Source organism: Monopterus albus, unplaced genomic scaffold (genome assembly GCF_001952655.1).
Source record: "Monopterus albus unplaced genomic scaffold, M_albus_1.0 scaffold69.1, whole genome shotgun sequence".
NCBI lineage: Eukaryota > Metazoa > Chordata > Actinopteri > Synbranchiformes > Synbranchidae > Monopterus > Monopterus albus.
Genome location: NW_018127949.1, coordinates 4732607 through 4746315, shown reverse-complemented (window position 1 = coordinate 4746315; position 13709 = coordinate 4732607). Strand labels below are relative to the sequence as shown.

General features: G+C 42.5%; 1 protein-coding gene across 1 annotated transcript; it reads left to right on the top strand.

The window, feature by feature from the left end:
* The first annotated feature begins 158 nt into the window (after positions 1–158).
* Positions 159–10579, top strand: timp2a (TIMP metallopeptidase inhibitor 2a). Its single transcript, XM_020605290.1, has 5 exons — positions 159–501; positions 5156–5256; positions 5368–5476; positions 7973–8097; positions 8577–10579. The coding sequence occupies exons 1-5, from the start codon at positions 372–374 to the stop codon at positions 8772–8774; spliced, it is 663 nt and encodes a 220-aa protein (XP_020460946.1). The 5' UTR covers positions 159–371; the 3' UTR covers positions 8775–10579.
* The last annotated feature ends 3130 nt before the right edge of the window (positions 10580–13709 follow it).

Genomic DNA, 13709 nt, shown 5'->3' with positions numbered 1-13709 from the left:
AGGTCTTAGCCGATTTCTTTTATTTTTTAATGAAAATCCGAACCACTTCCTGAATCAGTCACGTGGTACAGCCGGGTAGCGCGGCTTCGGACGTCATCATTTTCAGCTCCTCCCCTAAATGACGCAAGCCTCGAAAAGCTCATCGCGGAAACGCCCCCTCCCCTACTCGGCACACACTTCGAAGCCTCGATACGGAACGTCACATCACTAGTGGCCAGATCGTCCGGTGCTGTTGACGTCGCCAGGTCTCTGTCTGTAAAAAAAGGGAAAAGAAACCAAAGCGGAGCGGGACGCTGGAAATAGCCTGCAACGCATCTGCGTAGCAAACAGCAACGAAGGGGCTGAAAAACATCGCATCACTGTTTACCAAAATGCCGTTTTCCGTTAACGGCATCCTTTGCACGCTGGCGCTGCTGCTCCTGTGGAGGGTGGAGGAGCTCACGGAAGCCTGCAGCTGCGCCCCGGTACATCCGCAACAGGCGTTCTGCAACGCCGATATAGGTGAGTACAGCATCGGGGACTACTACTACTGCTGCTGCTGCTGCTGCTGTTGTTGTTGTTTACCTAGCCCTTGTTGTTGTTTACCTAGCCCTTGTTGTTGTTGTTGTTGTTGTTGTTGTTGTTGTTGTTTACCTAGCCCATGTCGCGTCAGCCTCCTGGGGCTACAGCGGCTGTTTGCAGCCGCTCAGCGTGACTCTGGTGCGTATTGATTGGGCTCTGGAAACCGCTGGAAAGCCTGGCGGTGGAGGGTGTTGCTCTCCAAGGCCATCGCCCAGACAGATTGCATTGCAATCAGAATGCACGCTTGCAGACACACGCAGATCCCATTGTGTTGTTTTGTCATGTCATGTTGACAAGTCCAGACCGCTGAAATGTCAAAGTAATAGATTTTAATAAAAAAAAAGAGATAATAATTAACTTTATGGTAATTTCTCTCCTCGGATGTATTATTCCTCTAAAATCCACAATAAGAGAACAATTATCTCCTAGGGTGTAAGTGCACTATTACTGTGTAGGTCAGTGTAATACACAGGAAGGCGTGTGGTACTGTCATTGTGTGTGTGTGTGTGTGTGTGTGTGTGTGTGTGGGTGTGTGGGTGTCCTTCTTCACCCTCAGTAGCAGCATCTCCTGATTTTTGTAGGGCAACGTGGCACAAGCGAGAAAAAGAGACAAGGAGGGAAAGCGAGAGGAAGACACGGGGATTGAATCTCGACCACAGAATATGTCACGCCGCGAGTTTTACTCTTAAATTTCCCATTCCTGCCCTGTTTCTTCTGAGGGGTGGTGCTGGGAGGAATTACAGGAATGCTGCTGGGGTTTTCCCGACTTTGCTCCGGTGTAACACAGGGACACACTCGCGCGCGCGCGCACACACACACACACACTGCATGCGTTTTGCCATGCACGGTGCTCACTCTCTCATACCCATGACAGCTGGCTGTCAGTTCAAGGCTTAAATGGCAGTAAAAGTCACAGTCAACGTTAAAACATGCATGTTATCATTGAATAACTTAAGTCTCTGTCCTCCTTTTGACTCCTTATTCACAAGTGTGTGTTTGTGGGTAAGATTTATACCCATCTAATTTCATATTGCAAAATGACAGCTCTATTTTCAGGTGTTACTCAATCTCTGGCTGGGCTAGCAGGTCTTGGAGACAGGATGTCACTTGTAGAAGTGTGTTTGTGTTTGGTGTGCTCATACTGTTTTCAAAATGTGTAGGAGTCAGTAAAGGTTTTGTCAGCTCTCTGTGGGGGAAGGATGTGTCATGAAAAGGCTGCGCAGACCACTAAGAACAACAGTGGTCAATGCCATTGTTTGGTGATGATTTCAAGGTGGATCTGAGGAAAAAGTGGCTTTGGTGGCTCTGAAAACACTAATATTCTGGGATAAACATCCAGATAGGACATTGCAGAGGAAGATGTAAAGGCGGCACTGTGTTTGGAGGAGCAGAGAGTGAGAACAGAGCTGTTGTCTGGTTGCCCAGAATGTGCCTGTAGGCAACAATGAAATGGCATTGTCAACAGTTATGTGGGTATGACAGCTGAGATTTGTGTTGGTGAAATGGGTTCACACACATACTGTACATGCAAAAACCAGAAGCATGCATGTGTGTCACCTTTTGTTTTTCATGCTCTAGGTCAGACCACGGGCCATGAAAACTGAGCAGTGTCATGCGTTCACCACAGTCTCACACACACAAACATGTACGAAGACAAACATCCTCTTTTCATATAAATCTGTTGCCCACAAATGGGAACTTCCCCTCAGCCCTGCCCAGTCAGACTGGCCGGAGGCTGGGCGGTGTGGAGGACTGGCTGTCTACAGGAAAACAGCAGTGGACATTCATGGGAATAGACACACTGTCTTTATTGAAACGTACTCACCATGCATCATAAGAGAAAGTCTCAAAAGCAAAAATCTTGTGATCTCAAGTTGTTCTGTTGAAAATAATAAATCAGACTGTCTTTGAATCTGATATTTACAAGAGTCTGCTGGAAACCTAAACTGATTCTTAAGTTTATCAGCCAATAGTTGTGTGTAAGTTGTTTATAAGCAAACTTTAGGTGTCAATCCTTTGGATATAGTTCATAAAGAGTTGTCACAAAGCAAAACTTTATTGTCAGAGGTAGCAGTAAAAAATGATTTTTAGACCTCAGGAAATTAAAGCTGCACTCACTAATGTATGTATATACACAATGGCTCAAATAACTGGTTGGTAGAGGAGGTCAGCCACAAATCCACTGATAATTATAAACCAGCTGCAGTTCTCCTCAGCTCAGTTCATTGTTTTTGTTTCCAAGGCCACAGCTTTACTGTTCTGGTTTACTCTTGCTGCTCTCATCAGCTTTGTTTTCAAAAAGGCTCTAAAAATACTTGGTACAGTACCTGCTCCACAGATGACATTATTAGCAACTAGCTGCTGGACACAGTGGAGCATTTAGCAGCTAAAGAGTCAGATATTATTGCTCAGATGTTAGCAGAGACCAAACCACAGCAAACAGGAGAGTTAAAGTATAACCAAAGGTGTTTCCATATTTCTTGTCTGCCAACACATTCTACTTGTCACAACTACTGTCATGTATTTTGGATTAGACTCTAATATGCAAGCTTTTCATCACCTTGGTTGCTGGTCTTTTCTCCAGGTTTGCTATCAAACCTCACAAAGGAAACCAGAGTCTTGTTCTTTGCTGCACATCTTCATACAGAGGTTGCTGGATGTCCAAAGTGCCAGCTGAATTTTGTTTGAAGACAGTTTGTCTCTGGCCAAATGACAGGTTAGACAGAAGGCCCACATATGTCTGGAGCTGAACAAACCACACCATGGATGATTGAGTGGTCACTGGAGTATGAAAAAAGAAATGGATAGTCATGCGGTGCATTGAATGGGGAGCACTTAGGATATGGTGTGTGTGTTCATAGGGGGTTTGAATGGAAAACATTGCATAGTGCAACTGATATGTATGTGCAAGTCATTAAGCTTCGTGCTGGTCCAGACAGCAGAGGAGCAGAAATGTGCGTCACTTGGTGGTTTATGCTTATGCAGATGACTTTGTGATCAATCTGCGGGCAAACTTGGCTCCCTGCAGACCCCCCAACAGTCATGCTGTTTTACCGACACACTGGGTAGTCTGCTGCCTCTGCAACACACTGTTTAGACTACACAGGATCATCCCCTCTGTCTTCATTACAGGGGCAAACTGTGATGCAAACATGTCTACAACACTGAGGTAGACAGATACATTCCCATAATACCAACTCATTGTGAATAAACAGGGTAATTGCCCCTCAGTGTTGTGTCCTGCTGCTGATCCTTCACTCATTAGCTTGTGGCACAGAATGAGGTCAGGAAATGAGAGCGGAAAGACTGAGGAATGCAGGAGAGAGCGCCAGCCAGGTATACTGCTGCATGTGTGTTTACCTGTGTACTTTGGCAGCTGCATATTTGCATAAGCATCAGAGAGGTTGTAAATGCAGAGGTTGGGATTGGATCGGTTTCTCTGAAGCACTGGTAAATGACTTCATAAGGACATTTATCAGTGCTGGTAATGGTTCCATTTTGTATCCACCCCCAAGTTGATAACAGAGGCTGACTTTGTTCTTCAGAGTCACCAACTCCATCTCTTTTATTAGCAATGAATCAAACAGTCAGGGACCTCATATTCAAGTTTTGAATATGTAATCTGTCTGGCAAACCGTTTGAATTAATTAACGTGTTGAGGTAGGATGTTGCCTCGAGCAACATTAGCATTAGTTTGAAGTCCTGTTCCTGGCTCTTGGCTCTGTCTTAACTCAGCTCTAGAGGAAAACATCAGGCTGTTTAACTGCTAAAAGCTCTTCTGAGTTCACCAGCTAGTCGCTAGCCATGTCTGTCTGCTGTTTGGTGCTGGTAGTGTTCACTGCTCCACTGATGAGTGGTCAGACTGAACCAAAGCTGGGTCCATTGACCGGACTTCCATAGCTGCTCAGATTGTTCCCAGTGCTGTGCCTTATTGTGGTGTGCGCACTTGAGATTTCAGGAAGCTGTGGGGAATGTTCTGGCTGTTGTCCATCTGTCCTTGTGTTAGACTGGGGTGTGGTGGATAACAGTCTGGGGCTTGGGCGATGATTCAGTATTATCAGCTTTCAGCTGAATCATGTCATGATGCTATTATCGTATCTTTAGAGCAGAAACTCTAAGCTGATTATCCACAATTCTAAAATAAAAACATTGGAATTTGTGAAATTGTTGAACATTTTTCACTGTTACCTGATATTTTATATAGCAGACAAGTAAATATTTGTAGCTTAATCATGAAAATGCTCTTTAGTTCAAGCCTGGCAAATCTTTGTTGCAACAATTAGTTGATTAAACAAATTACCAAAAAAGTGTCAAAACATTTGGCAATAATGTTTTTATCAATCGATGAATTAGGTCATTTACTGTTTAAACCTCAGATTAAAGATTTCCTGCTTTTCACAGTTTAATATTGCAAATTGAATATTTTGGGGTTTAGACTGAAAATGTGGCCTTGGACACTGAGAAACTTGAATGAATAATGTTTCACAATTTTCCAACACTTTATAAACTAATTGTTAAGAAATAAAAACAGATGTATTTATAAATTAAAATACCAGTTAGTTGCTGACACTGTGTTCCTCTGTTTCCCCAACAGTGATTCGAGCAAAGGTGGTGGGAGAGAGAGAGGTGGATTCTGGGAATGATATCTATGGGAACCCCATCAAGAGGATCCAGTATGAGATCAAACAAGTTAAGGTGAGAATACACTGAATTCTACTGAAAATATTAGGTGCAGGTGTTTTGACGCATGTCACACACCTCCTGTGTGCGGTGCCCTTTAATGCTGTCTGTGTGCCATTGTTCCAGATGTTCAAGGGGCCCAACCAGGACATCGAGGCTGTCTTCACCGCTCCTACGTCGGCTGTCTGTGGTGTTACCCTGGATGCCACTGGAAAGAAGGAGTACTTGATCGCAGGTCTGTATCACTTTTAAGAATTTATCTAAGAAAGTTTCTAGATCTAGAGTCCCATTGGTCACCTAACTGATCGCAACATAGATCTGAAAATATCTCTGTGTCAAGTCACAGTTGTTGAGCCATGCTAACATTTAAAGGAATAGTTCAACATTTTGGGTTGTAGTCTTATTTGAGAAGGTTGATTAAAAATGATTCTGGTCAAGTTTTCATTTTGAAATAAAATGAAAAACATTTGAGATTTTAACAGCTTTAAAGCTAAAAAAGAAGCTAATCAGGAGTGATGTGCAGTGAAATCTGGATGCTTTGTATTTCAAATTGGTTAAATGTACATAATACACATACAGTGATTACTTTCTCTTTAGCAGATGTCATGTAAATAAGAAGAAGGATATTGTGTGTTTTCAAGTAAAGTAACTTGGAAAAAAACTAAGGGCACAAACTAACATTCAACATAAGAACCAAAAGACAAACAGGCAGCAGATAATCAGATACAGACTTCCAGGTGTAAACAGCTGGGCAGACAAACATGAGGTTAGATAAAAACTAGCGGGGGAGTGACTGTTTATGCTATTATGGGTAATGATACGCTGCCAACTAAACCCTGTGGAGACTGGGAGTCACCTTGTCTGTCGTCTCGCTCCAGAGAGTTGTATACATACTGAACATCTTGTCCTGTCTCCTTGGGATGAGATGAAATTCAAATAAAGTGTTTCACTCTAAAAGATAACACCCCGAAGGGCACGTTTCCTAGTTATGACTCAGAGGCTGTCTGTGACCTTGTGTTCACATTTACACAGACACAATATTCATCACCAAGGCTGCATCTTTTTTTTTTTTTATATTAACAATGGATCACCGTTGAATCGTTTCTACAGCGCTGCACCTTTGGCTCTGCAGAGCATTTTAACATATTTCAGCTCATTGTTTTGGTTTTCTGGGCTGCAGCTTTTCTGTTTTGTTCATTCTCATTGCTCTCATAGCCTTGTTTTTGACCACAGCAGGCAGCTGTTTGCTCAGGAAGTGGAAGACATCAAAACCAGAGCTAAAAGATAGTATTTAATAAATGTCACTCCAAAATGAATGCTAATGTTTCTCCATAAATGCTGGATGTGTAAACAAGCAGATCTGTGCAGCTATAAAGCAAAAACTCAACATTGTGGGAAATTAGCTTATTTGCTTTCTTGCCAAGAATTCGACCACATATCTGCCTGTTAAATACGAAGCTACAGCCAGGAGACGGCTAGCTTAGATTAGCCTGAAGACTGGAACAGGTGCTGACAGGGAGATTTTGTAACTACTGGACAGAGCAGGACAGCTGTTTCTCTATCATTATGCTAAGCTATGCTAATTGAGTGCTGGCTGGAGCCTTTAACAGACAGTTTGGAGAATGGCTTCAATCTTCTTTTCATCCACGTCTTTACCAGAGAGTGAATAACCATATTTCCCAAAATGTCAAACTTCAGTCAGGTGACAAAGGAGAACATGAATAAATGAGTGGCCTCTTCCAGGATGAGAGTGCCTCCATCTATAGGGCACAAGGGCTCTCTAACTGGTGTGATGAGAATGAACATGATGTGAATCGTATGCTACAGGAGATTTTGGAGCGATGTGTTAGGCAGCATGTCCACCACCATCATCTTTTGGAGGAATAGTGGTCATCCCTCAGGTAGAGTTCAAAGACTTGTAGAGTCAATTCCAAGTTGCACTGAAGCTGTTCTAATGGCCCAGCACCTTCCTGAGACACTTTATTTTGGGTTTTCTTTTCATTTGTCACCTGTCTGTATTCCTTTAAGCTTAGCATGATAAATCTGGCAGGTGATTGAAAGCAGTCAGCAGTAGAATGAGACAGCACAGTGAGTAGAAGAGATGCAGAGGATCATGATGTCATGCTCTGGTTTCCTCATCATAGACAGAGATGTACCCGCAAACACTCACCCCTAATTACATAGAGTTGTAGGAGGAAGAATTGCTGAATCCAGCATTTTCTTTCTCTCTCACTTTTTTTTTCTCAAGATGTAGGACGTGAGCAGTGGGAAAGCAATTAACTTTCTTCTTTTAAAATGATTCATCCTTTCTTAAGTTTGAAGGGCTAACAGTTGGAGAAGTTACAGTGAGTTGTGAGTCAGTCCCATCTGCGAGGGCATGTGAAGACCTCAACATGTTGAGAGTTGCTCTGCAGAGAGATAGAGAAGAGAACACATCCTCAGCAGATCTGTAAACTCACCTTGGAATATCTTCATGTTTTGACTGGTGCCACTCATGTGAGGCATGCAAATTCCAGCTTGTCACAAGGACAGGTGGTCTGTTTCCTGCCCGCAGGCACCAGTCTGACAGTAACAGATTATCAGTTTTATCATGGATCTGGTATCTGATGTTCCTTCTGTGCAAGGAGAACATTTATATTGATGTACCAAAAGTTGAGTGTTGGTGTTTTCTGCATTTACTGTACGATGTCCTATCTGAATGTTATTGCTGATATGTCCAACTCCTGTACAGGCAAGGCCGAGGCCAACGGGCGCATGCATGTGACCCTGTGTGACTACATTATGCCCTGGGACTCCTTGAGCACCACCCAGAAGAAGAGCCTCAGTCAACGCTACCAGATGGGCTGTGAATGCAAGGTAGGAGGGCGGTCTGATTGTACGGTTTATCTCATGGAGTAGCAGTTATTCCCCTCGTGGTGTACAAAACCATACATCACAGACCAACTGAGATGAGACAGGAGCCCTAACATCAACAAACTAATATATTTTTCTTTATTCAGTAAATAAGTAATCAGTGATCCCAGGATGAAATTGCAACATGTTGTTATGACATATTATAAAATATTACACTTCTGTTAGTTTTTTGTAATGACACACAAATGAGGTATAATGTGTTAATTAGCAAACTTAAGAGGTGCTGTAGGTTTGTTACATTTGCACAGTCTATTATGCTAAAATAACACTGTCCTTAATTTTATGTATAATTCTTGAATTTCAGTCCCGATTGATTTGGCGCCACCTGTGGTTAGTAGTGGTAACAGCAGGTGCAGTTGGTTGGTATCACAACTTGACTTTAAGCACACAGTACAGGGAGACTGTTTTGTGTGTTTCTGCAGATTGTGCGCTGTCCATCTCTGCCCTGTGAGATCTCAGCTCCTGAAGAGTGTCTGTGGACGGACCTGATGATCGAGAAGCAGGTGCACGGACGTCAGGCCAATCACTACGCCTGCGTCAAGAGGGCAGACGGCTCCTGCTCTTGGTACCGTGGTGTCGCACCACCCAAGAAGGAGTTCCTGGATGCTGAGGACCCTTAGTCACGTGGCACACCTGACAAAGATTAATGTAAACAGTTCCATTGAAATTAAATTTAACAACATCAGGCAAAGAGATTAAAAAGGCAAAGTTAATATGACTGAAATTACCCTCTGGTCTGGAAACAGTCTTTAGCCTCTCTTTATTTTGTAATCAGTTGGTATTGACAACATGAGGTCACTTTCAGCCTCAACAGTGCTCAACATTAACTGACTCTGAAGAGGCTCAGAGTCAGAACGATTGTTTTCAGACACAGCGCCTCTGTAAAAACAAATAGAAAAGCATCATGAGACATAGACTGGTCAAGTGATGATGTAACTTCCTCCTGAGGCTGGCGTCAGGAGGATATAAATCCTCGTTGAGACAGAACGCTTCCTGCCCCACAGAACTTTGTAACAGCTATGACTACACAAATTACAATCCACGATCTACAGGCGGTCATTCATTACCCATCGTGTTTCTGCTTTTATTACCTCGTTCTGCTTTTTAGTCCAAAGCCAAATTCCAAGTTGCCTTTTGTTAAATGATTGTCTCCCTCTCCCCGAACAGTTTCTTCTACTCTGCAAGGAACTGTTTGGCCACTGCTAACGTCAGACTTTAGTGTTTCTTTAACGTTTTGCATGGTTTCTGGTTTTATTAGGTGAAAATCTTTTCTTGTAGTGATTTTAACAGCAGCCTGCGACTGTAACAGGCCTCACTGGACCAGTCTATGCTGTGTGAAGATGAGCGCTCTCAATTTAAATCTGCTCTTGAGGTGAAACACCTTCACTGCCCCACAGTCCAATCAGAAATATGCCAGATGTCTCCCTCTTCCTCCTCATTTCTTCTTCAAATCTTCACCTCTTTCATCTATCCCCGCATATGTAGCTGTACAGTACCTATGCATATACATTTGTCGTTACTTGATGATTATTATTTACTGCATTAGATCTAGATTTGCACTTTTGGAGGATGAGTTCCAGTAAAGACGAGAGTCTTGACACTCTGATGTGAGAGTTATTATTGTGTGCCCAGACTGACAGATCCACCTCAGGTGCAGATTTTAAGTGTTTTTGGTGATCCATATTCACAAAGTTATTCTTGAAGTCTTTGTTACCACAGATAAAATAGTATTTGCAGTGAAAGAAAATCAAAGAAAGTAGTGTCTGAGGGGTTCGGACACAAGGGATCTTTTTGCAGAGTTTGTGTGAACGAGAAACGAAACAAGCTCGTGGGGTGTTGTTTCAGCGTCTCTGTATTATCTGTTGATTGTAAATGCAAACAGCAGTTTCACCATTTGCCGGTATAATGTCGCACATGGTTCATTTCTTGAGTAATAAGATGCTTAATGTCAGCTTTGACTCGTCTTTCCTGCTTCTTCCAGTTATTAATGAAAGCTTTATCACTGTCTTGGTAAACAATCAAAGTTTACAGTGCTGTTTTATAAACCTCAAGCTACATTAACAAGAAATATATATATGATGGAGTATTAGAGGCATAATTTAAAAGTAAACTCTTTCCATTTTCCATTACTTTGTGTTTTTCCAGTGTTATTATTATACCTGTCTTGATTTTTGTGTGTTTTCGCTGTCTTTGTCTACAACATCTTTAGTTGTAGTGTCAAGCTGAGAAGGTCCTCTTGCGCTGGAGTAACGTGAGAGTGAGAGATTAATTCTTTTTGGAGAGGTGTAGAGAAATGAGAAGTGGATACCTTGTGTGAATAGAGGACTGTGCATGTGTTTTATGCTTTTGTGTAAGTCCAGGAGGACAAAATATTCAGTATTATCAAATAAAAACCCATGTTTGAAAGAATAATTGATCCCTGTGTGAGTCATTTGGCTGTTTGCTGATGAAGCGGTATAGGATGTTGTGAGGATTTTCTCTTTAAACACGATTACATTCACTCATGGATGGATTATGAGATGATGGGCCCCTGGGAACAGACATGTAAAAGCCCCCCACCCCTCTTACAATGGAGCCCCAGACCGGAATGGAGCAAAAATGACTACAAACATTTGTAGTGGGTTTTGTTTTTTTTAAATAGTTCCTTTGAGTCTGTGGTCATTTTGCATCCTTTTTGCAGGGGATTTTAGTAGTTCATCTTGTGTTTTTGCAGTATTTGTATGACTGTGTGGTTGTTATGCACCTCTGTGGTCATTCTGCATTTTGGATGTGTGTAGTAATTTTGTGCATCTTTGTAAATCTTCTGTCTTTGTGGGCATTTTGTATCTCTGCACAATCCTTTTGTCATTTTGTTATTTGTTCCTCTTTCTGGTTGTTTTGTCATTTGATTGACTTTCCTACAAGAAATGTTAACAATCGCTTCAAATACAGGCTCTGACCCCGGGGCCCCTTAAATCCTTGGACCCCTGGGCCTGTGTTTAATAGGCTTGTTCAGTAATCCAATGTGAAATTTTGTACAGCCATTCAAGGTCTCCAGAGCCTGAATACTAATAACTTGATGCCCTTTTTTTGTCTAATGTCACCATGACACTCACAACAACCACGGAGACACTTATGTCACAGCTCAGGATTATTTGTAATCGCACTGGTGAGCCTCCGACTTTTCCTCTAGTGCTATTTTGGGTCATGGCATTAACGTTCCCCTCTGTAGTTTGTGTATAGATTTAAAAGTAAATGTTATCATGCTAAGCTAAGATAGTTAACATGTTAAAAAAATCTAAACCAACCTGTTAAACATCAGTTTATATGCTTATTTCATAATGTCACATGTATTAATTTTAAATCCACAGAACCACATGAGTAGTACAATTTTCCTACCCCCCCCAAGAAACAGATCATGTTAAGAACTGCTTCTTAATCCTAGACACAACACTGAATATTAAATTTGATCTCCAAACTTTTGGTAATAAGTGGTTAGGCGGAGCAGTTAAACCTTCATTTGCCTTCTGTTAATTTCCCACAGAGGCTGTCGGTGTCTGAAAGACATGTTTCAGATGTGAGAGCAGAGTAGCGAGGCTGTGTTGGGAGAATGGCAGACAAATGCGCTTAAATAGATGTGGGTAATCGACTCAGCTAGGAAAATATTTGAGAAATGTAGCACGCCGATCCCAGACTGGGCGGTTTTGTCATCTTTGTTCATTCTCTCCTCAGTAATGTCAAACAGGATCATAACACTCACTCGGTGTCAGAGGGGATTCACTTCTTCCTACACAAAGCTTTAATTTAGACAATGAGGTCAGTTTATGAGGGAGGGTATAAATTCAAGTATATTTAGGTGAAGTGTAAGCTGTCCATGACTGTCCTCTGTCACGTCTTGTAAATCTACATTTGCTTTTGATTTCTCCTTTTGTGTGTAAAACATTTGTGTAACAGTTGTGTTGCTGCAACCTCTGCTTACCAATCCTGGTTACCCAAGACAGACAGGAAGAGACTCAGAATTAATGTTGAATTTCTTATGCAAACAAGCACAAATAAACGTGAACAAATAAATTGTGAAACACTAAACCCTACATACTGCTACCATGAGCCAAAAGAAAGTTGTTTTGACACTGTCATTAATAAATGCTTCACTTATTACACTTTGTCATATCTGATGACTGAATGAGGAGCTGAGGTGTGATGTAATGTTGCTCTGTGGGGTGGAACATGTATGAGATAAGATAAATTTGACTAACACCTTTAAATAACAACTTAGAAAAAAAATAGAAGCATATCCACAAATCTCTAAAGCTTCATTGCAGGATTGTGCAGTTAGGCTTCCTCAGCGACAGAAAAGATGTTGACCCTGGTCTGGGTTTTTGCTGAAATACTCCGTGACAATAATGGACTAAACTATATTACATCACAGCCTCTGCTTCCTCATCGGAAGACATGCGCCCTGAGTACCTTAAGTCTCTGGATGTTGTTGGGCTGTCTTGGTTGACACACCTCTGCAACGTCGCATGGCGGTCGGGGACAGTGCCTCTGGACTGGCAGACCGGGGTGGTGGTCCCTCTTTTTAAGAAGGGGGACCGGAGAGTGTGTTCCAACTATAGGGGATCACACTCCTCAGCCTCCCCCGGAAAGTCTATGCCAGGGTACTGGAGAGGAGAATTCGACTGATAGTCGAACCTCGGATTCAGGAGGAACAATGCGGTTTTCGTCCTGGCCGTGGAACACTGGACCAGCTCTATACCCTCTTCAGGGTGGCGGAGGGTTCATGGGAGTTTGCCCAACCAGTCCACATGTGTTTCGTGGATCTGGAGAAGGCATTCGACCGTGTCCCTCGCAGCGCCCTGTGGGGGGTGCGCCGGGAGTACGGGGTCCGGGGCCCTTTGCTAAGGGCATCTTTAAGCTTCCACCATGTAGATTTGTAGCTCTCACTTATTATTGCTACATTTGGTCACAGACTGAAGTATTTGTTGCTTAAAAGCTAAACCCTGATGATTTTTTTGAAATGTCAGGTTTACAGACACAGCAACTTTACAAGAGCTTTGGATGTTTTTCTTGTGTTGATTTTATTTTGTGTGTTTTTATCTTGTGTCCATTTTAATGTTTTTATTCTTTTAGATATTTCGGTTTTCCATTGCTCTGTGAAGCAGTTTATAATTACTGTTTTGAAAAGTGCTATAGAAATAAAGTTATCACCATTGTTAAAGTTATTATTATTAGTGTCATCAAAAACTAAAAAGAAGAAGTATTGTATCCGTCGTGGTGAAGAAGGAGCTGAGCTGTAAGGCGAAGCTCTCGATTTACTGGTCAATCTACGTTCCGACTCTCACCTATGGTCATGAACTTTGGGTCATGACCGAAAGGGCAAGATCCTGGATACAGGCGGCTGAAATGAGCTTTCTCCGCAGGGCGGCCAGGCGCACCCTTAGAAATAGGGTGAGGAGCTCGGTCACCCGGGAGGAACGCATTGTAGAACCGCTGCTCCTCCACATCGAGAGGAGCCAGCTGAGGTGGCTCGGGCATCTGTTTTGGATGCCTCCTGGGCGCCTTCCTTGGGAGGGGTT